This window comes from Centrocercus urophasianus, unplaced genomic scaffold (genome assembly GCF_019232065.1).
Source record: "Centrocercus urophasianus isolate 14NV4802_14NV808 unplaced genomic scaffold, USGS_Curo_1.0 seq_22, whole genome shotgun sequence".
NCBI classification, from domain to species: Eukaryota; Metazoa; Chordata; class Aves; order Galliformes; family Phasianidae; genus Centrocercus; species Centrocercus urophasianus.
In genome coordinates, this window is record NW_024884778.1 from 14,666,368 (window position 1) to 14,687,371 (window position 21,004).

Here is a 21,004-nt window from a genome sequence, read left to right on the forward strand (position 1 = left end):
TCTTCTGTTATAAATAACTGAGCACAGAATTAGAAGGCAGAAGTACTTCATACTAATCTTAACTTTGCTTTTGAATTAAGTGCATAGTATCATTAAAAGCTCCTGCAAACAAAATAACTCAAATCTCAGTGTCAGCGAAACAAATGGAAACAAGTTTTGTATGCCTTTATGAAATGCAGACCACAAAATACGTATTTTGACGCATAAGGTATACTGAAATGTCTCGCAAGGGCAGTATGAAAACCAATTGCTGAGTACATATGAAGTGTTTGAACCTGAGAAATACAACCCTGCTGGCTGCTACTGCTATCCATGTAGCACCTCGTTCCCTGCAATTTGATTTGAGGGACTCACAAAAAGCCTTTAATATCAGCATTAAGGAAGATGATACGCTTGCAGAGCTGCTTTCTATTGCTGGTCTTTAGGCTGAACTGAGTCTTGGTTCAGTGCTGTAGCCTGACATTTGTAAGCCTGGATTCCATTCTAAGTGATTGGATGCAAGACTTGCTACCCTAGCTATAAGTGTGTTCATGTTAAAAATGAAGCACGTGCTCTATCACTGCCAGTGGAGAAGGGAGGCTTTATGGCCAGAGTAGACTGTTTCCATATATATTTTCCAGAAGCCCTTGACATGAACTAAAAGCTACAGGCAAAATTTAGTTCTTATTATCTAAATATAAGAATAGTTGAAATGCAGCTTCCTTTGATTCCAGCAAAAAAGGACTCAATGCAGTCCCTGGCACTTTGATTTCACAGGCATTGAAGGATGATGACCCTTTCTTTGTTTGAACAGTGTATTTTTCATTCATCATTCATATGTCACGCTGTGGACATTCACTGTGTTTTCTCCAAATTTCCTACAAGTTCACCTTACTTTGTCTTTTTTTTCCAGATCAGAAATTGTGAAATTTCAGCTTGCTTCCAGAAGCAGCCCAGAGCAGAAAGATGCAGCAGCTCTGTCAGATGGAAGATGCTGCTTCTCTGTTGTGCAACAAGATCGAACATCTCCCATGGGCAGAGCTGGGATTTCTGAAAACGGTATCAAGCCCAGTACTAAACTACTCCCTCAGCTATTTTTAAAGATCCTCAGCAGAAAACTGATTAGATATTAACCCACCAAAGCCACAAATAAGCCTCAATATAGCTTGAAACCCTAGATTTAAATGAAAGGTAATATCGCAGCTTTCTACTTCTCCCTCCCAACATAGTTTTGCTTCATGCAAGACTGAACATCTCACTTAGTGTTATGACTTAAAGTAACTGTTTTTCCCTCATTATTCGCCTTACCAAAGCAGCCTTCCTTTCTTAGAAGTATTAAGTTTTTATTTATTTAATTCAACAATAAAAACCTCAGAACATCAGCTAAAATTATTTACAAGAAAAACAGTTTGATCGCGATACCTGGAAACATTCTGGCTGCTTCAGCAGCTCTGAGAAGATCCAACTTATTTAGCACATGTAGCCCTAACCACTGTCATAGCACCACTCACTTAAGATTCCTCATGGGACTCAATGAAGCATTCTTTGAAAGCCTTCTAAGATCCTCAGGTTTGCTTAGACTGGCTCTTGCTGAAACTGACCTAGACTAGGATTTAGGGCTTTTAACTGCCGTGATCATTAGAGACATTTATGACAACGCCAAACTTCTCCCAACCTCCTGCTCAATGCCAAGTAGACAGCAACAGCAAAGCAAATCCAGCTGCAATTCAATTCAGTGATTTTCAACACATCTCATTCAAAGATGTGAAGAACAGCTACCTGAGATCAACTGCAAGTAATAACACATCTTTACCACAGACTAAGAGATCTATTTGTAATGGTAAAATTAGGCTTGGGGTATGTAATGGAATTGGCAAGCAGCTGCTCAGGGATGCAAAAAAAACAATAAACATAAGCACAGCATTACAGCATGTTCTCCATTTGGCTAGGCTTACAAAATGAACCTGCATACACAAACGTTATTAAATCAGGCACTTAGCCAGCTCAAAGATAGATTCTACATCTGATATATGTCACAGTTCAAGTTCAGAGAGCTTTCTAACAAAAGTTTCTCAAATAAGTTAGCCAGAGAAGAAAAATGAGTCAGGACAAAACTGTAAAGTTGAGCAAATAAAAAAAAAAAAAGAAAGGATGGATGTCTGGGATAAAGCCAGATACAATAGGTGTGTGAATCTAGATATTTTCAGAAATCTTTAGTTACACTTTAACAAATATTAATTTCTCACAGCAGAAGAGCACTTGGATCAATGGAATTGTGCAGATTTTTCTGCATTAACTGTTACAAATTACTGCTTAAGTGGCATAATAACAAAGTGCTCTGTGATTTTAGGAATGGAAGTGTTTTGTTAAAATACTGCCTTTACATAAAGAGAGATACTTAATAACTTTGGCCTTTTCCTTTCTGGCTTCCAAACTTGCTAATCATAACCTACATGAGGGATGCCTAAAATAGCCTTTCCTACATGCATTTTCAAACAGAGCAGAGGAAATTATCACATAGGAAAGGGAAAGTATTGGGAATTCTTCAGATACGTGTGAGAATACTTTGAGGTTCATACACTTTTTGTTTATTTTTAAAAACCTAACCCGACTATCAGCTAGCAAAAATAATAACCAGGTGCAAAAGGAATGCAGTGGATTACACATACCAGTTTGAAGTTCTGAAGTGGCTGCATAGTGCTGTGTTCGCTGTGTTTGTGAACTCTGATCATTATCCCTTTAAATGCCTATAAAGAAAAAAAAACCATAAGGAATTAGTTCCCGAATGTTTATTCGTGTTCAGCCAGTAACTTATTGAACGCTACTGGAACCGAAACGTCATTAACACACACGTGCCGACCTGACCGAAGGCAAAGCAGGCAGCAGGGCCGCCCGCCCTCAGCCGGCAGCGCCCGAAGGCCGCGTGCTGCCGGGCTCGATGGCGGAGCGCGGCTGCCCCCCGGAGGGGCTCCTGCCAGCAGCACGGCGCGGTGCTGGGCTCCAACGGCACGCAATGGAGCGCTGCGTCCGCTCTAGCAGCGCGAGCCTCCCGGGATCCAGCAAATACCTTCTTGGAGTAGAAGCAAGACATAAATGCAACGGCTTTTCTAATGTACAGCTTAAAAAGTATTGAAGTGTTTCTGAAGCGGTACATGTATGCATACACACGTTATGGGCACATCATTAGTAACATATTGGCACATGAGGAGGCATTAAGTTTACATTACAGAGATGCACCGAAGGTTGGTACCTACAGGTCAAATGTAAATCACCCTCCCCATAAAAAACAGTAAGACAACAAATCAGAGAAAAATTAATTCAAACTCTTGCACTCCAGATACACATTTGGAAGGTGAAAAACAAACAAAAAAAAAGCCCACCCTAACAAATACAACAGTTTCATACCTGCTGAAGATCATATATTCAATTTCATACGTGAAAGGCAATTGTGCTCCTTAATAATACATCATCTATTCACACTTAAATGAAAGTAAAGAAACCTTTACTTTACCCTGCAAGAGAGTGCTGAAGTGCTCAGCATTCCTAAAATAATAATCTCTGCTGAGATGACATTGCCCAAGCTCTAAGCCTCTTTCCACAGTTGAGGAAAGACCCAGTACTGTGCCTTACTCAACCAATTTAAACCTCTGTCTCACCAGTGTCAGTTGTCACAGCTGTGGTACATTGGGGTTGTTTTGCAGCTGAGCAGCTTTGATTTCTCAGCAGATGAGCAGCTGTTCCGGGCAGTGGAGGGCCAGGCGGCCTCTGATGAAGAGGAGGAGAAGTGGGCAGGAGGCCAGCAGCCCCAGACAACCTATGTAAAGGAAATAGTGGCCAAGCTCCCTTGCTGTGGCAGTGGGTATGTTCCTGAGATTTGTTTTACTTGAGCCCTTTGAGAATGTTCCCTCGTGATCTGTGGGCACTGTGGCTTCAGTAAGAGGCAGCAATCTTGTAGAACCAAAATCAGCAGGCCCATGTGCAGCATGGGGCAAACAATGACTTAAATGCTCACACCTAATCCTAATGAGCATCAGCTGGGACCTATTCATTGCCTGCTCTGCCAAAAGATCTGGGGGAAGGTTGATTTGGGTTTTTTTTTGTGTGTTTTTGATGTTGTTTTATATATATTTTTAAAACACAGATCATCATGAGTTTTCACTCACTTTTTTCTTCATATATATACTCATAGATGTGATGAAAAAAAACGGAAAAAGTTCTTGACTTACTTGGAGACCAGCAGTGCTGATGGCTATGAAGCTGCTGAGGAGCTAGAGGAGCGAATCAGCCAGCTCTGTGAGCAGCTGGAGCTTAAGGGGCACGAGGTGAAGAAACTGGAAACAGATATGGAGGAGGTAACAGGTGCCAAGCATATGCTGAAGCAGTTGCTTCTGTACCTTTAAGTGGCTACGCCTGTATCCATATGAATTTTATTCTAACCCTTTCACTTTCTCTCCCTGGCATTTCTCCCTCTGCTACTCTTTTGCAAAACTATGTCATGCTTTCCCGTGCCACCTGCATTTTCAGCATGGCTCCAACCTGAACCTCCATTTGTCTGGAGTATGAAATGTGCACCAGCTGCAGTCAAACCCAAGCTCTTCAAATACCATTCTTTACTGAACTGGCCTAAGATGTTCACTGATAGTGTTTTTAGGACAGGTGCTGCTATAGCCCAAAGGGCAACGTGCTAACAACAGGATTACCATAGGCAGCTGTCAGTGGTCCCTCAGCTCTGGATGATGCACACTTCGTGTCCTCCTACTCCTCTGGGAGCACAACAACTTCAAGAAATCCTTCCAGCTGACTGAGATGCAGATATTCACCGTTTTTCTATCCTTAAAAGAAAATCATTTAGGTTAGTCTGGCTAGCTCTGAGACTTAAAACTAGCATATTTGTAAATCAAAAAATAGTTCCCAGGTTTAGCAGCATGCTCATCTTTGCTTTAACAGAAGTTGTAACCATAGTAGTTCAAAGCCTCAGTGCAGCATCCTGATAGTCCCGTGTGATGTAACTTTGAATCCTGCAAATGGCAGCAAATGAAAGACATAGATTTAAATACTATCAATCTTTCTATGAAACAAAATAAGACAGATTGCTGACTCATTGCAATGTAAATTTAAAATCAGAAGGATTAGTCATTTTGAGCCTGGTAGAAATGTATTCTTAAGGTCCTTTACATTTACTTACCCAGTATTGTATCTCGTGCACAGCTTTTGGTATTTTTTTTTGCTGCAATACAAGCAGAAGAGTAATAAGTAATTTCTGCCAAGACGTTTACCATCCTTGTAATCAGTGCCACATGAACTGGAAGACTGAGAAATGCTCTCTCAGATCTGATTTGCAAATAAATATATTTGGTGGTTTAATAAACAAACCACCAAAACGCTTTTACTGACCTGAAAAAAATACTTTATGTGTTGCTCTATGTACTTCTGTTTGGACTTGCTCAAGGCTGAAAGAATAGACAAATAACAGCAAAGCTAACAAGGAAACTCGGCAGGCAAGTGCAAAGCAACACTCTCAAACACTGATTAATAACTGATCCAATCTAACACTGTAAAACCAGGGTGAATTTTTTTCATGTCTTGAAAGTTCTTCTTTCAAACAACTGAACTATTAAAAAAAAAATACTGAAGACCTGGGAGGAAGATGTCAGGACAGGGGCACAACGGGTGGAGAAAATATGACCAAATTCTAACAATACAGAGAGATGCTGCCAGGTGTTGTGTTGTAAAGAAATGCCAATGGTTTTCTCTAAAAGATCCCTTTAAAACTGTCAGTCTAATTAGAAGACAGTAATTAATGATCTGTCATACAGGTTCAAATGAAAAGTTCATTCTAACCTCACATGCTTGATGGCAACAAGCAGTGGTTATTTAGAGAAAAGGAATGAAGAACAGCACAGAGAATTTTCCTCTTGGTATTAGTCACCTGGTTTCCAATGAACAGGGAACAGACGCACCTTCAACCAGACAATGCACTGACAGCTTCACGTTTAATGGCCAGTTTTGGAGCTATTTAACATCTACTTTCTCTACATCCTCTTTCATTCGCTGGCAATGCATTTGGTATCTCCCAGCTAGGAGTCACACAAATTAGTTACAAAGAGACAAGCTTTGAGGACTTGTTTTTGTTCACTTTAAATCCGTCGCTGAATCATCCACTCTTACTTAGTTCTTTTCCTTGGGAAAAATAGCTTATAGTCTTTTGCAGTGAGTGTAACCAACTACTCCTAGCCTGCTTCAGCTCTCTTTGTATAGAAACCATTCCTTCCCTTATTCTATTTTATTTTTCAATGTACCTTTCAAGCTCTATTACCCTTTTTTTGAATGAGAAAAGCTGAATACAAGTCCATCACAGCATAATTATTGTTTCTGTTCTGTTCCCACTTCCTATTCTGATAGCTCCTAGCAAATATCCTTTTGATCTTTGGTGACCACAGAGCTATTCCCAGGAGATTACAGCTCTCCTAGATCTCCTTGAATTGTAGTAATCATCACTGCATGTTTATGACATGGTGTACCTTTCCTATATGCCTTATTTTGCTATATTGGCATTGAACTTCTTCTGCTCTTTTATTGCAGTTATTCAGTTTCATGCAATCCAGCAGTAATTCTTTGCAGACAGCTTTGATTACATCCTTCCTCCCACCCCCTCAAAACGTATCAGTAGCAAACAAACACTTTGATGTTCACTCCTCCTCGAAATAATTAATGAAAATGCTCAGGTCTTAAATCAGATCTTTGTGAGATCCTTGCTAGTGAATGCTGACCCTCCAGTCTGGGTCTGCCATTCTGTGCTCAACCCCCATCTTTTAATCACTGTGCGTCCAGTTACATTTTGGCTATGTATCTTCTCAAAACTTTTATTTTGAGAAGAACTTTTATTTATTTTTTCAAAATACACTCATCTGAATTAACATTATTCATACACGCTCTCAAATATATCTAATGGATTCCTTCTTTATGTTTGTCTACATATTCACCAAGTCCCTTGTGCATTACAGTTCCTGACAATTTGCCAGACAGCATAACTGATACTCCCAAGGCGACGTGCTGCTCCTCAAATCTCTGCAGCATCTCTTAAAAACTGGTGCTACATTGGCCACCCTCCATTCCTTTGAGGGTGAATTGATTTAAAAGATAGTTTGCACAGCACAGTTCATCACTTCATTCTGGAGTTTTGTTGCTGTTTTCTTCCTGTTCTGGGAAACTTTTCTCAGCTTCATTGCTGGCAAACATGAGACTAATATGACAGCCTCCTTAACTTCAGTAGAAAATACAATGCAGTCCTTCAGGGACTTCTGCAGACTAATTAATCATAGAATCATAGAATGGCCTGGGTTGAAAAGGACCACAATGATCACCTGTTCCAACCCCCTGCTGTGTGCAGGTCGCCAACCAGCAGCCCAGGCTGCCCAGAGCCACATCCAGCCTGGGCTTGAATGCCTCCAGGGATGGGGCATCCACAGCCTCCTTGGGCAACCTGTTCCAGTGCCTCACCACCCTCTGGGTGAAAAACTTCCTCCTAATATCCAACCTAAACCTCCCGTCTTAGTTTAAAACCATTCCCCATTGTCCTATCACTGTCCACCCTCACAAACAGCTGTTCCCCCTCTTGTTTATACGCTCCCTCCAAGTACTGGAAGGCCACACTGAGGTCTCCCTGGAGCCTTCTGTTCTTCAAGCTGAACAAGCCCAGTTCCCTCAACCTTTCTCACAGGAGAGGTGCTTCAGTTCTCAGATCATCTTAGTGGCCATCCTCTGGATCCTCTCCAAGAGCTCCACATCTTTCTTATTCATTATCCTTCTTATTCATTATTCTAGCTTTATTTGCGTGCTGTACTCCAGAGCTCAGGTTTTTCCTGCAGCATTCTCTCTCTTTTTTAAGCGTACCACCTACCAGCAAACGGCTTATTCTCAAAACTGACATTTGGCAAGGTAGTATTTCCATTTCACAACCAAGGCGCAGATCCAAAATCGGGCTGTGCTAAGGGACTTGGGTAGAACCCAGGACACAGCCCACTCCTCTGAGCCCTGCAACCCAATTATTCACCACCCCTCCTCATTATCTAAGTTTTAAGAATAGCTTGTGCTCTACAATCATCATTTTCTTGTTTGCAAATGTTAAGTTATCAGCAGCTGTTAGATGTAACCTATCTAGGGAAAGCAGTCAGAATGTTTTAACACTACATTGAGCTACTGTCTGAAAGCACATAAGATGAGAGAAAAAACCCAACATATGCATACATACAAATGTATGTAAATATAACAGTATCCAGAAACTAGCATGCTTACATAGGACAAGAAGACCGTTATACTAAAACAGCTAAGAAAAAAGGTTAACTACAAGCCAACACGACTAAAGCAGCAGCTAAAAGCAGTGGCAACATGATGGTATGGGCACAGGGACCTGGCAGGGTGTACCAGGATAGATGGGCACCAGTTACCAATTTCCATGAGCATCTGTTTGACTGCATTTTTGGAAAGTCCATTTCCCACATAAAAATAATGACATTTCTTCCTTTTGTGTAACTTTGTATGACTGTTTCTGCTCTACAGGGAAATATAACCACTTCCTGTGTTTAGTGAACATCTGTGGCAGGTGGCATTTACAATGCAGAGGCTTTCTGCAATGTAATAAAGGAAACCTTCTGTTTAATTCAATGAAAGCCTCACATAGCCTCTAGAGCATCCCAGTCAGACTGCTGCCACGTTAGGGTAACAAAGTTGGCTCAACATACAGGAAAATATTAGTTTCTTTGTCTAAAAAGGTGTTCAGACAGTGATGTTGAAATCACTGTTTGCAGATGGGCCAGGTTAAGTGATTCAAGCTTCTGTAGCTGTTCTGAGATGCATAGCTCAGATGAGCTGGAAAGCCTCACACAGCAAAGCACACAGAGAGTTAATGTAACAGGGAAATTTGCATCTGATGGAGCAATAAGTGCCAACTAACAGCCAACTTTTAGCACTGTCAGAAACTAAAACCTTCTGCAAGGCTCATTGTGAATCAGGGACTAATTTATTTTTTTACTCTAATGACATTTATGCGTTAGGGAACTGAAATTCTTTCCCATTTATTAAAAATCCATTAGGATAGAAATCTCCACAAATAAAATCTATTAAGTACTGCATATATTGAGGTCTGCAGCCCTTCTGGTTCTCTGTAAATACTCCTAAAACTGCAATAAAGATAAAAGATGACAAACAAATGCCAGCAAACTTAGCATTTACCTCACATGATTTTGATTTTCAGTGTAATGTTAATAAACAGATTTAGATTCTATTTGCAACAAGAAATTTCATAAACTGGTAATTTCAGAATGCTGGTTTCAGCAACGAGTGGGAAATGAAGTTCATAAAACTGAAATCTGTCAGTGCTCTCAAAGGTCCAGAATTGACATATAAGTGTCATAGTTTCCAGAGGATGCTTTCCAGGCTCAAGTTAGCAATGCATCTGCAGTGGGTGTGGGTCTGTGGCAAACAAAGATATTCACTTTTTCAAAAGGTGCAGTGGCATTCTAGTACAGTATTAGTCACTTAAGTTCTGCATTAAAAAGTAATGTTCAAATCCTAAACATTTTTTTTCACAGGCAGGTTTAGAAAACTTACAGATTGGTTCAGCTTTGGTAGGTCCAGATCTAAGAAGACCACTCCTGTGCAGAATTTCTGTACATCATTCTAAAGTCTTGCTGAATCTGGACCTTTATGTGCTTAGTTGCAAAGCGTGCCAGTGTTTTGCAGAACCAGAATCTTGGAAATCATTCTGTAGGACTTTTCTTTTTTTCCCTCAGCCAAAATACTTTGAAGAAATTGGGTAATTACCTTCCTGTTTCAGTGAATATACAGAGAACTGACTTGGAGAAGCTGCAAGACCAAAACACAACGACATTGGTGAGGGAACACAAATCAGTTATGTTTTATAGAGGACCACAGGAATGCAAAGTGTTAGAAAGCTGAAGTAGGAAAGCCAGTACTTACAAGATCTAGAATGATCTGCTAGCATCCGAACTTGAATGAATTGCCATTATGTGCAAGTGTGAAGCATGCATTTCCTAGCAATTATTAATTCTTTATGTAGTACATTAAAGAAATGTATTTTTCAAGATAATCTTCTCAAGAGAACTAACATTTACCAGATAAAGGGGATAATTCAGCTTTGCAATTGTTAGGCAAGAAAGTTAAAAGCTCCAGTGCTTTAATTCCTGTGTCATTATCCAGATGAAAGGCCCATTGCTAACTGAACTGCAGCAAAAGGTGGAGGAAACGGAAATGTTGAAGATGGAGCTACAGATGTTGGAGACTGAGAGAGTTAGGCTGTCACTGGTGGAAGAAAAGCTCATGGATGTTTTACAGCTTCTTCAACAGCTGCGAGACTTGGTATGGCAAGAAAGTAGTCCAGTAACTTAAAGCTCCTTATGATAGTGTTTTTTCAAACCAAAAAATGATATTCATACATTCCATTCAGCACAAAATCCTTTACACCAAGAAACATTTTTACATGCATTTGCCTTTGGAACTGCCTAGTGATTTCAAAAAACTTTTAAACTACTCAGGATGACTTTCAAAAAGAGTCCTAGAGGTCTCCTTGGATGTGGGTCCTCAGGTTCTCATTATTTAGGGGAAACAAGATAAACTTCCTTTGAAATTACATATCAGCATGGACTGCACGGAGGTGTGGTAAAATGCAGCAACAACACCATCCCCTTCAGTACATTACATGACATTATGGTGAAGGAAGTGAAAATATTTGTCAAGTACTTAGGTAAGCAGAAAGTGGCCTTCCAGGCTAGAATTTGGCTAAAACACTCTAATCTCTTTTTTCACAAACCTTTTTATGTCTCAGTCTCAAGTCACAAGTTGTAGAAGGCTAGGAAGTGAGCACTCCATGACAGCTTGTCCAGGAGCACCAGCAACACTGTGCTCAGGCTCAGGCTCTACCTGCTGTACAGCACCCATGCACAGTGGCATCTTCTGCCTTGCCATAGCAGCTGATCAGAGGGATCCTGCCTTTGCAAAGCACGGGCTCCTGGCACCAATGGAGGCCAAGACCTGAGCCTGAACCTGAGGTCAGTGTTCTGTAGTTGAATAAGAGTCCAGCTTCTCCTCAGCAGTTTAGGAAGCCTGCAGCAAAATTTAAAAAAAAAAAAAAAGAAAAAGAAAAAGCTGGGAGCCTTTTTTAAACTGCATCCTACAATAGCATTGATTCAGTATTAAAAATACCCCTTCTTATATACCAATATTGTATTTTTCTGTGAGAAGTTTCTTATCTGATTAATAATCCAAGCATGGATTTATAAAGGTGCATACAAGGACATCACAGAAGTACACGGCCAGGGTGGTAAGCCTTTAGAAAACAAATCTCAGTCTCTTTCTTGGGGACTGATAATGGCCAGCCAAAAGACAGGCAAATTGGGTAATCTGCAGAACATGGGGTATGTTGGGAGCCATACTGTACTGCTGGGAGCTAATATCTTGGATAATGATTCAGAATTCTCCTCAATTTTCAGCAAAGCTTTACTTAATCTGTGTGAGATGAGAATGCTTCCTCAGATGAGCACTGTGCTCTGGTAGGAGCATGTTCATGTTCCACTGATGACTCCAGGGAACAAGTGCAATATCTCATAATGTGGTAACTTATTCTACACTTGACAAGGAAATTCTCCTTTCATATTGTTAGTCTGACATATGCATCAATAACAATCCAGTGGAGGATTAAACTAGTAACAATTATGAGTGGCAGCCTGCATAATAACTTCCTGTGTCAAGACTTCAACATGTCATTCACTGGTCACTTATATTATTGCAAATCATTTCTGCTTAGGAGACAATCCATCTCCCAGCGTGCCATGTCTTGGTGATAGTAGCACTTAATGCTAATCTTTGCTAGAAATAAGCCATCGCATGCTGCCAGCTTCCATAGCACGAGTACGGACAATGATATTGTCAATGAACAAAGAGATTTACAGCATTCCCAGTAGAATTGAGCAAGGATCCCCTAAATCTCTAATGGGTTACAATTCAAGCAAAAGAAAACTTATTCATGAGTAACTATAGTTTTAAATGCCATTTTTTTTTTTATTACATATTCCTTCATGTTACAAACATCCCAGTATCTCATTTGCAACAGAATCTACTAGAGAGCAATGACTTTCCAAAGGCAAACACACTTTGTCAGGAGTATTAAAAGCTCACAATGTGTTGCAGAGATCCTGCGTAATCCCAGCCTGCCACGAAAGTCTCCTTTTCTGGAGATATTCAAAACTTATCTGGACACTTTCCTGTGGAATCTACTATAGGGAACCTGCTTTAACAGCAGGGTTGGACTTGACGATCCCTAAACATCCCTTCCAACCCCTAAGATTCTGTGATTCTGTTATTTTTGATTCTGTGAACCTGTTTTTTCACTGTGCACCAGCCCCACTGGGGCAGATAGGCAGAAGGCAGATGACCGACTTTAGAAAGCAGTGGCAGTGTTGCCTGAGCTGCTGGTAGGTGCATCATCTTTCCTCCAGAACAGCTTTCATCTAATTTCAGTTTGCAAAGTTTTAACAAGAACAATCTGTCCCTGTAGACATGGAGGCTCTAAGTGTTAATTAAAATAATTGCAAGACCATTTCCCATAAAGCACGCATTAGTGTCTAGATAGCAAAATTAAGAGAGTTTGCTTTCCAGATTATTATGAACGTCACAACAAATTTCTAATATAAAACTATTAGTAAAGCAGACTGTCCAAATCCTATGTAGTTTTTACAGTCCTCTTTTGCTAATGATTATTACATCTCAATCTCAAGGTAATAGCAGGCCTGCCACATGGCATAAACAATCTCTGATTTGTCTACACCTAAAATAGTCCCCAGTAAATCTTAGAACAGATGGGGCTGAGAAGCTCCTTCTGAGATAACACTACAATATTTGACCATTTCTTTTTCAACACAGGCTTAGCAGAGGCCTGAACATTTATTATGCACCTGCTGCTTACACTGCTTGCCATCTAGATTTGTTCACACACAAGACTCAGAAAACAACACTGACTGACTACAGATTCTCTTTTTACATCCACATTAAGGGACTGGGGACAAACTGCCGTTATTAGAGCAGTATCTAAGTTAAAATGCATGAAAATAAAGCCAGTACCAGGTCTTGTATCATCAGGATTCAGTTTTGTTTTGATTTTTCAAATGCAAACACATCGTGCATAGATTTTACTGCCTACATTTAAACTGGTGAAGAACATAATTGTGCCATAATATTATTTTGTTTTTTCAAAGAACATATCTAAGCGAGCCTTGGGGAAAATCTTGCTGAGCACTTTGGAATCCTGTCATGACCCCCAGCATGGTAAGAAAGTAAATCATGCATGAAGACCAAGAAGGATGAAAATAGTCCTTTTAGGAACAACACTGGATAATGAAAAAACAAGTGTGAAAAAAATACTCCAAATGCTGGGGGAGAGGGTGAGAGAAAGAAATACTATCCAGGAAGATTACGAGGAGACAATGATGCTTTCTAGTCTACTACACTTCAGAAACAGAAAAGCATCCATGGCATTTTTTAGCTAGATTGTAATTGGAGTTTGGCAGTAGGGGAACAGTTCAGTACTCCACTAATGTCTTTAGGGCCTCATTCAAAAACATGACGCTGAATATGTAAGCCAGCTATTTATTAGGTTCCTCTCTGGGTGCATGTCGTATTCTTGTTCTGCAGCAACAACAAGGGATTAAAAAAATATTTTCATAAACTGCTTCAACCTTGAACTCCTCTAATAATCTTTCATTTTCCCCTTATGAAAATTGAGCTTGCAATATCCTCTCCCTGGACAATGGTCCAGTGTACCAGAGCTGTCTTTGTAGGAACTATACAGGGATCACAACCCAGAGGTTTAGACTTGATTACTTTGTTCCTATTAGCAGAGCATTTGTACTTACCTTCAAAGAAGGAACATTCTGTACCAAGTTTCAGAACATGGTTTGTGGGGATTTTTAACAGGGAGATGGTAATCAAAGACAAGATTATAGAAGAGTAGATGTGGCCCAAAGGTTTGGTTTTGGAGAATATTAGTAACAGTGATTTAGGAAGAACAAATACAAAGCATCCTGGATTTTTCTGTTCCAAAGCCTTGCTGTTACTACTGTGCAGCAACTGGCTCCAAGACACCCATACAGAAAGAAACTGTATCTGACCTATAGATCAGGTATTGCCTTGTCAAACACAAGAGGAGAATCCACACTACACATGTCCAAAGGCACTACTCATGCTGCAGGGGAGTGGTGACTCTGAATGATGCTGCTGAAACAAACTACCTCCCTCTGTAACTGCAGCACAGTTCAGCTTTCTAAAATGAGTTAAATATTGAAGTAGCCTTATGAAGCTCTCTGTACATTCTGTATCACCATTGCCATAAGCTCTTCACCTTCTCTGCTTTCCATTTTCTGACTGCGCACTTAATGTGACTTAAGCAGCTTTCCTAAGTCTCTGAATCAAACATTTCCTACATGTTTGACAAGACTAAGTAAGTGGATAGTTGGATGAGCAACTTTTCACTGTGATACAAAATAGTAATTTTTATACAAGTACATGAGAACTCAACAAGCAGTGAGTAAAGCAAGAGAAATAGTAAAGAAAGCAGACCCTTTTTCTGTAGAAATGGGAATTTATCATTTGATCTCAGAATGTAGATATTGTTTTAACTACTTGCACTGGTACCTGTAAAGAAGACAGCTTGAGTTATGATAGCTTAAGTGCAAATTTCTGTCTTTGTTCAAATGATAATGTTTGCCATTTTCTTTTTAAAGGAAAAGCCCACCTGTTTGAAGTCCTAGATACTCTTTACCATGAGTTGACAGCCTGTGAAATCTTACAAAGCCAGCCTCTGGAGAAGGCTCAGAGTCGCCAGTCCTTGTCTAACCCACTGGTCATCTCCTGCTGAGCAGCAGTGCCAGCTACAGCCACACAACCAACTGAGCAACAGCTCTCATTCATTCAAAGATGGGATGAATGAATAAGATTTGTCAAATTCAAAGTAGCTCAGTAATGGAGAAGAGCAACAGAATAATAAAGCCATGATATCAAACGTCTGCCATTTCTGGGAAGAGCATTGGTTTGTCAGCTAACATCACGTCCTCCCTTAAGTTAAAGAGCATTACCTTACTTAGCAGCTTAGCCACGCTTGCACAGTGGACCTGGAACTGAACTGGTTAACCAAATAAAAAGAATTCCAAATACATCAACCTGACCCATGTAGATTTACAGCCCTGGTTATGCGCTGCCTGAGCACAAATTCTAACTTTTGTCATAACTCAGTTCAAAAGCAAAAGTCTGCCTATGTATTCAGTGGCAAGTAAACTGCTTCTGTAACACACAAGTAACCAAATGACTATATTAAAAACATACACTCAAGTGTATGCCAGTAGTGCAAGTCTTAAGGACTCATGTATAAAATATATTTGTGTGCGTCTGTATATGTGATTCAGTTATTCATTTTATTTAATGCTAAAGATAGATTTGCTATCACTATGCTGAATTTCATATTTGCAATTACACAGATGCCTACAATAGCCCTTGCTGACAAAAGGCTTAGATTTTATATTAAAATTTGCATTTTACTTCTTGGAAAAGGCATAATACAACATTGCTCCCCAGCCCAAGGGAAAGGACTGAAACATTCACTTTGCAGCAGCTGCCATTGTTGCACAAGCAAAAGCCACGTGCAGTACCTGACCTTGTTTTCTCATTTAATTTCCCTCAGTGCAAATGGACTTACACAAAGATGGACCCCACTAGCAAACAAATTAAAGTAAAATGCTGAGCCTAACCATGGTGTCATTTTAATCAGCAACCAAATAATTCCTGGGGGCAGAGTTGGAAGAAAAATACATATTGCTTCCATAATACTTTCACTGTTTTATTCAACTCTCAAACATAGAAATTAAGAAGCAAAGTCCCTAAACCATTCAGTTGAACTTACGTTGTTTAGAAAATGCACTGGAGATCTTCTAAGAATATGAATTTATTTGCCTGAGATAGTGCCAGCGATGAAATAAGGCCATTCAATTCAGAACTGTGCATATATGAATTTTTTTTCCATGAAAATTGATTTCATATGAAAAAAAAGATCCATGCCACAATCCAATTTGGGGATTAAGAGGATTTCTATTTCTTTTTGTTCATAATGCACTCATATATATATGCCTAGGAATTTCCCAGAAAGAGAGAAAATGTCATGAAATTATTAGATAAGCATGATCTGTGTGTGTATTTGGCAGTAGGAGCATTTCAGAAATAGGTTTGTAATACACGTACATGCCTGATTATGGCTACCTTAATGTATTGCAGGATTCTATCAGCATCCAAATTAGTCATATTTACTGTATCCACTCTAGATATACATATGCATGTGTACTTGTATTATATATACTTAACAATGCCTTAATAGTGCTACGTTAATTGTATACTTTTTGTATCTTTTTCACCAAGTTTCTACTTAACCTTCTCATCTGTTTCTCTAGATGTAAGCAGACTGACGTGCTAATAACAAAAGAGGGGAGGAGCAATACAGTCTGAGTGAGTGCTGCCCAGCTCAGCCAAGCAGCAGTCGAGCCGTAAACAGAAATTGGAAAATGCCACTTATCACCTAAGCTGGTGTTAAGGAAATAGCAAACAGCTGAGATAAATGGAAGATTTTCTGAATAAACAAACACCATTTAACTGACATAAGAAACACCTAAATCATATCTTGTTAAGTTAGCTTCAATTCATTTCCTTAGAAATGGCTATATCAAAATGATTTTTGATACATCAGCATATCCTGATTAATCTTTAGAGTTGCACTTCCCTCTGTAATTTTCAGTGTAGCTGGAGAGAATGTTTCATTGCTGCAGCAATTCAGGTGCATATAAAAAAGGCTGATTATTTTAACTTCAAAAGGCAATTTATGTGGAGCAAGTCAAACTTACAGTATTTCCTAAGAAGAATGTTCTTCAGGATGGATCAAGAGGCAGCCCTCATATCCTGTAAATCAGAGGCAGAATAAGGCATTGCGCTTTTTAAAGACCTTCTTTATTGACCTTAAAATTGATTATTTTCTGAAATACTTTTACCTCAATGTTTTATACTAAGTCTGTCAACCTCAGTGTTACTGGGCCTGATTAATATTTAATACGAAGCTGTATAAATCTCTGATTTTAGATCAATGTAACTGAGAAACTTCTAGCTCTGCCTCAAAAGCAGGTAGGCTTCCACAGCTTAATTTATTATTTGGAATTCATTCAAGAGAGACTGTATAGAAATCCTGAGAAGCAAACCCAGCGCCCTAGGTTTTCTGGAGACCTCCTTCAGTCCAATTACCTCAGCAGATTTCAGCTTCTTTTTATTAAAAAAAAATAAATAAATCTTGCCTTTTGTAGTGTTTGAATTTTTACCAAATAAACAGAAATACCTGATCATGTCTCATTATTATCTTCACACCATTTCAAACATTAATGTGGGAGCAGTTATGACCCGCACTGTTGGCTGCATAACAAATGCCTCCTTTGAATGGCCCTTGCTGTGTGATTTCTCATTAGCATGTGGATCTTAGATTTTCAGAGATGAGTGCTTCACATTGCAGGGAACAGATCACCTTTTGTAAAAAAAATTGTCCACGTGACAAAAACTGAGAAGATAACAGAGCACATTCAAGAGCATCCCATTTAAAAAGTACAACTGCAAACCCCTATCACAGATCTCTGCAAACTCTTTTATGTTTACCACACGGTAATAAAATGGCCATTTGCTTCCATGTTTACTTGTCAGTTAAAAAAAATTCACAGCACATGTGCTGCAAACATAGCAAGTGTAATTGCCCATCTAAAACTTTGCATACGTAGTCAAAAGCCCTCAGAACATACCTTCCCAGCATTTCTTTGTTCAGTAGGAAGAACAGTATGGAAGAGCACACATGGCATGCTACCAGATGAGACCAGAGCTCTGCTGCACAGGTTCCAGCTGGTAAAAGGTCACTTAGGTCTTGGCTCGAAGGTAACCGAACTATTGTCTTTGTTTAAAAAGCCAATGGGCATCTATAAATGGGCTAAAAAGACTACAAGGGCTAAATAGTTATGCTGGATTTGAGACACTGTAGTTGAACTCCGGCCTCATATCATGCTGGATTTCATTCTGCCACCAGCATGCTCATTACAAAATCTACATTTTTTTTCCCCAGATAGTAATTCCATTCTTACAGAAAACAGAAAATTTCCTTTGATTCACGTCTGCTGGAACTCCCGAATATAATTAATTTCCCACAGAGAGTTCCTTGCTCACCACTAACTACAGAGCAGTAAGTCCTCAGGCTCTCAGATATTACGCTTTAACACTGATGTCCACTCTTTCCCCAAAGAGCTGCCTGGAATGGTCCAGCACTTCTGACCTCACCCGTACAAGTCTCCTCCATTTTTTACTTACTACAAGGTATGAACTACTAGTGTTTTAAACTCCATCTGATATATAAAATTATATAATGATTAAACCATTTGTTTTCATTGAACTTCTCTCTGAAACAGCTGAAAGTGACCTCTTGTCACCTATGGGATTTACAGAATTTTAGCACCAAATGAAAGTGGAAGTCTCCAGCCAGAGCTGCTCTAAAAGGCTCAAAACTGGTGTTTGCATACACTTTGGGAAGAAAAAAATCCCTGGCATTGGCATGTATGTTTGCTGAATTTGCTGACATTGAATTTCCTCTCCTTTATGATACGGTCAATTAATTTACTAGATGGTGCATTTCATGATAAAAGACTGTTTAGACTTCAGTCTTTGTATTCATTTTACTGCTAAGAACACTATTAAACAGTGCTGCATAAAATGGAATTGCTAGGTATGATAGAATGGCAATACATATTCCCAGCATGTGTGTCTTATCACATTACCAGCTGAAGGGTTTCTCATAGATTTATAATTTAATGGAATTTAAAGACATTCAATCCTTTTATATTTACATTATCTTGTTTTATAATTTTATTCATAATTCTGCATAATGCAAAAGTACCAGATTGTGTTTCTTAGTGTGCAATTCAGTTGTGCTCCAAACTACACTCAGATACTCTATTCTGTGTGGGTTTTTTTGTATGAATGGCACTCTTGAGAGCATGACACAATTACCCTACAAATTACTATTTTATGATTCTGCCTCAAAGAACTATGAGCTAACTTATCTTTGTCAAGGAGTAAGCAAAGACTGTAGGATGACATTGAAAAATATCACCATTCAAGTGGTTTTACCCACATCCTCACTGCAAAGCAAAAAGGTCATAAGATCTAAGTGTCTGTAGTTGAAAATAATTTTAGTTCTTGAAAAAAGTTTCATTGTTCTGGCTGTGCTGACTCTTTAGTATTGATTTTTTATTTTTTTTTTTCCAAGTACGAGTGGAAAAAATTACTCTGATAAAGTAAATGTTCAGTACATTATCAGGAATTTTCTATCTGGATGATGGCAAAAAAATAAAAAAATAAAAAAAATAAAAAACTGAAGAAAAAAAAAAAAAACACAAGAAAAAAAGCAAAACCAGAAAATAAATGGAGGGTCACATGAAAGCTGAAAATACAAGGAGACAACTTGCCCTAACCATATTTAGACATGGGGGGCCGGCGGGGGGGGCCCCCCCCCAAAAAAAAGAGCAATAGCAAGGGAAGGTCATTTTGTTTTTAAACTGATTATACACTCACAGTGCTAGTCCAGCACTGTGTACTGCTTTCTTTCTTGTCAAGCACTGTAGTTCTAACCAGCAGGGATCAGCTCTGAGGACACCCAAAGAAGTCAGTGCTGCTGCTAATTGCTCATGAACAAACATCTGTCATGTGCTGGGCTGAGACACCACTGCCTCATCCACTGAAAGACTGATAGTCACCCAAAAACGTCACTGGGTTTTGAGAGTCATTTGAAAGACTCTTGAATGTGCTCAGATTTTAAACACAACAGCCTCCCAGGGCCCCTCTGAGAGCTGCCATTGAGAGTGTGTAGCACATGCTACTACCATGGAAACCATTTCTAGGTCACCTTTACATAACAGCACAGAGAAAACATCACCAGCTCCACCATTACAGCACACTTCTTTCCAATGAAGAATGCAGTAAACAGCTTAACTGTTACTGTAATTGCACATAATATGCCACAAATAACAAGGTATACTCTCCTCGGTATAAAAACGGGAATGTACAGACTATGTGTGAGGTGTTCTCTCAGACTCTGCTGTTACACTTCTAGTCTTGTAGGGAGGGAAGCAAAATGCCTGATCCCATGCATCCATTTTGTAACTCCAGACGTATGACAACTTGTGTTAAACTTATGCTTTAGGGAAAATCATTAATGCTAGAGAGAATCTATCAAGAAGGAAAACACACTGGAGCTGCTTTTATGCATCTGGCTGAAGCTACATATAAATAAAAGTGACAGAACTAATAATTGGAGTCACAAAATCAGATTTAAGGAGTCACTGAACCAAACAACAATCTAGGGAGTAGAGACAGAAAAGAAATGGGAAACATTTCAAATCCTGAAACAGAAATATTTCAGGACATGAGAAATAAGAAATAATTGCATATCAGATGCTTTTCTACTCAGAGAACACCAAAGGTTTGCTGATGCAGATGGGAGAATCTGAGTTTTTTGCAGTGAACACTCTAACCTAATTATTTGAAGTATGGAATCAAGATGTCACATCTATGAAGGAAGTGTCTTTAGCATGGAATTTGGAAAGCAAACTTATTAATGAACATAAATAAGGTTTTTGTATTGTATTGATAAATGTGAACATTTTATTTCTGTGGTGATATTTTTAACAAAAATGTGTTGCTCTCACTTACACTACAAGATTTTTAGCTTATGCATATAGCCCTCCATTTCAACAGCTATAAAGCCTCAAGAAAGACATTAATATTTATAACTATTGTTTGGTTTCTTTTTTCTAACTTTTTCTTCCAAAGAGAGAAGAATTGCTCATCTAGAAACCATTATTTCATAAAAAGGCAGTTGTTGCAAGTCATTGAGTGT

At 39.1% G+C, this 21,004-nt stretch overlaps 1 protein-coding gene across 1 annotated transcript in view; it reads left to right on the forward strand.

Moving 5' to 3' along the window:
* EFCC1 (EF-hand and coiled-coil domain containing 1) overlaps positions 1–17,397 on the forward strand; it is a 49,526-nt gene extending 32,129 nt beyond the window's left edge. Inside the window, exons 3-8 of the mRNA XM_042823162.1 lie at positions 893–1,038; positions 3,703–3,838; positions 4,169–4,331; positions 10,198–10,356; positions 13,248–13,317; positions 14,772–17,397. Coding sequence (XP_042679096.1) covers positions 893–1,038; positions 3,703–3,838; positions 4,169–4,331; positions 10,198–10,356; positions 13,248–13,317; positions 14,772–14,905 — 808 coding nt within the window. The 3' untranslated portion in view covers positions 14,906–17,397. The remainder of the gene's footprint in view (positions 1–892; positions 1,039–3,702; positions 3,839–4,168; positions 4,332–10,197; positions 10,357–13,247; positions 13,318–14,771) is intronic.
* The last annotated feature ends 3,607 nt before the right edge of the window (positions 17,398–21,004 follow it).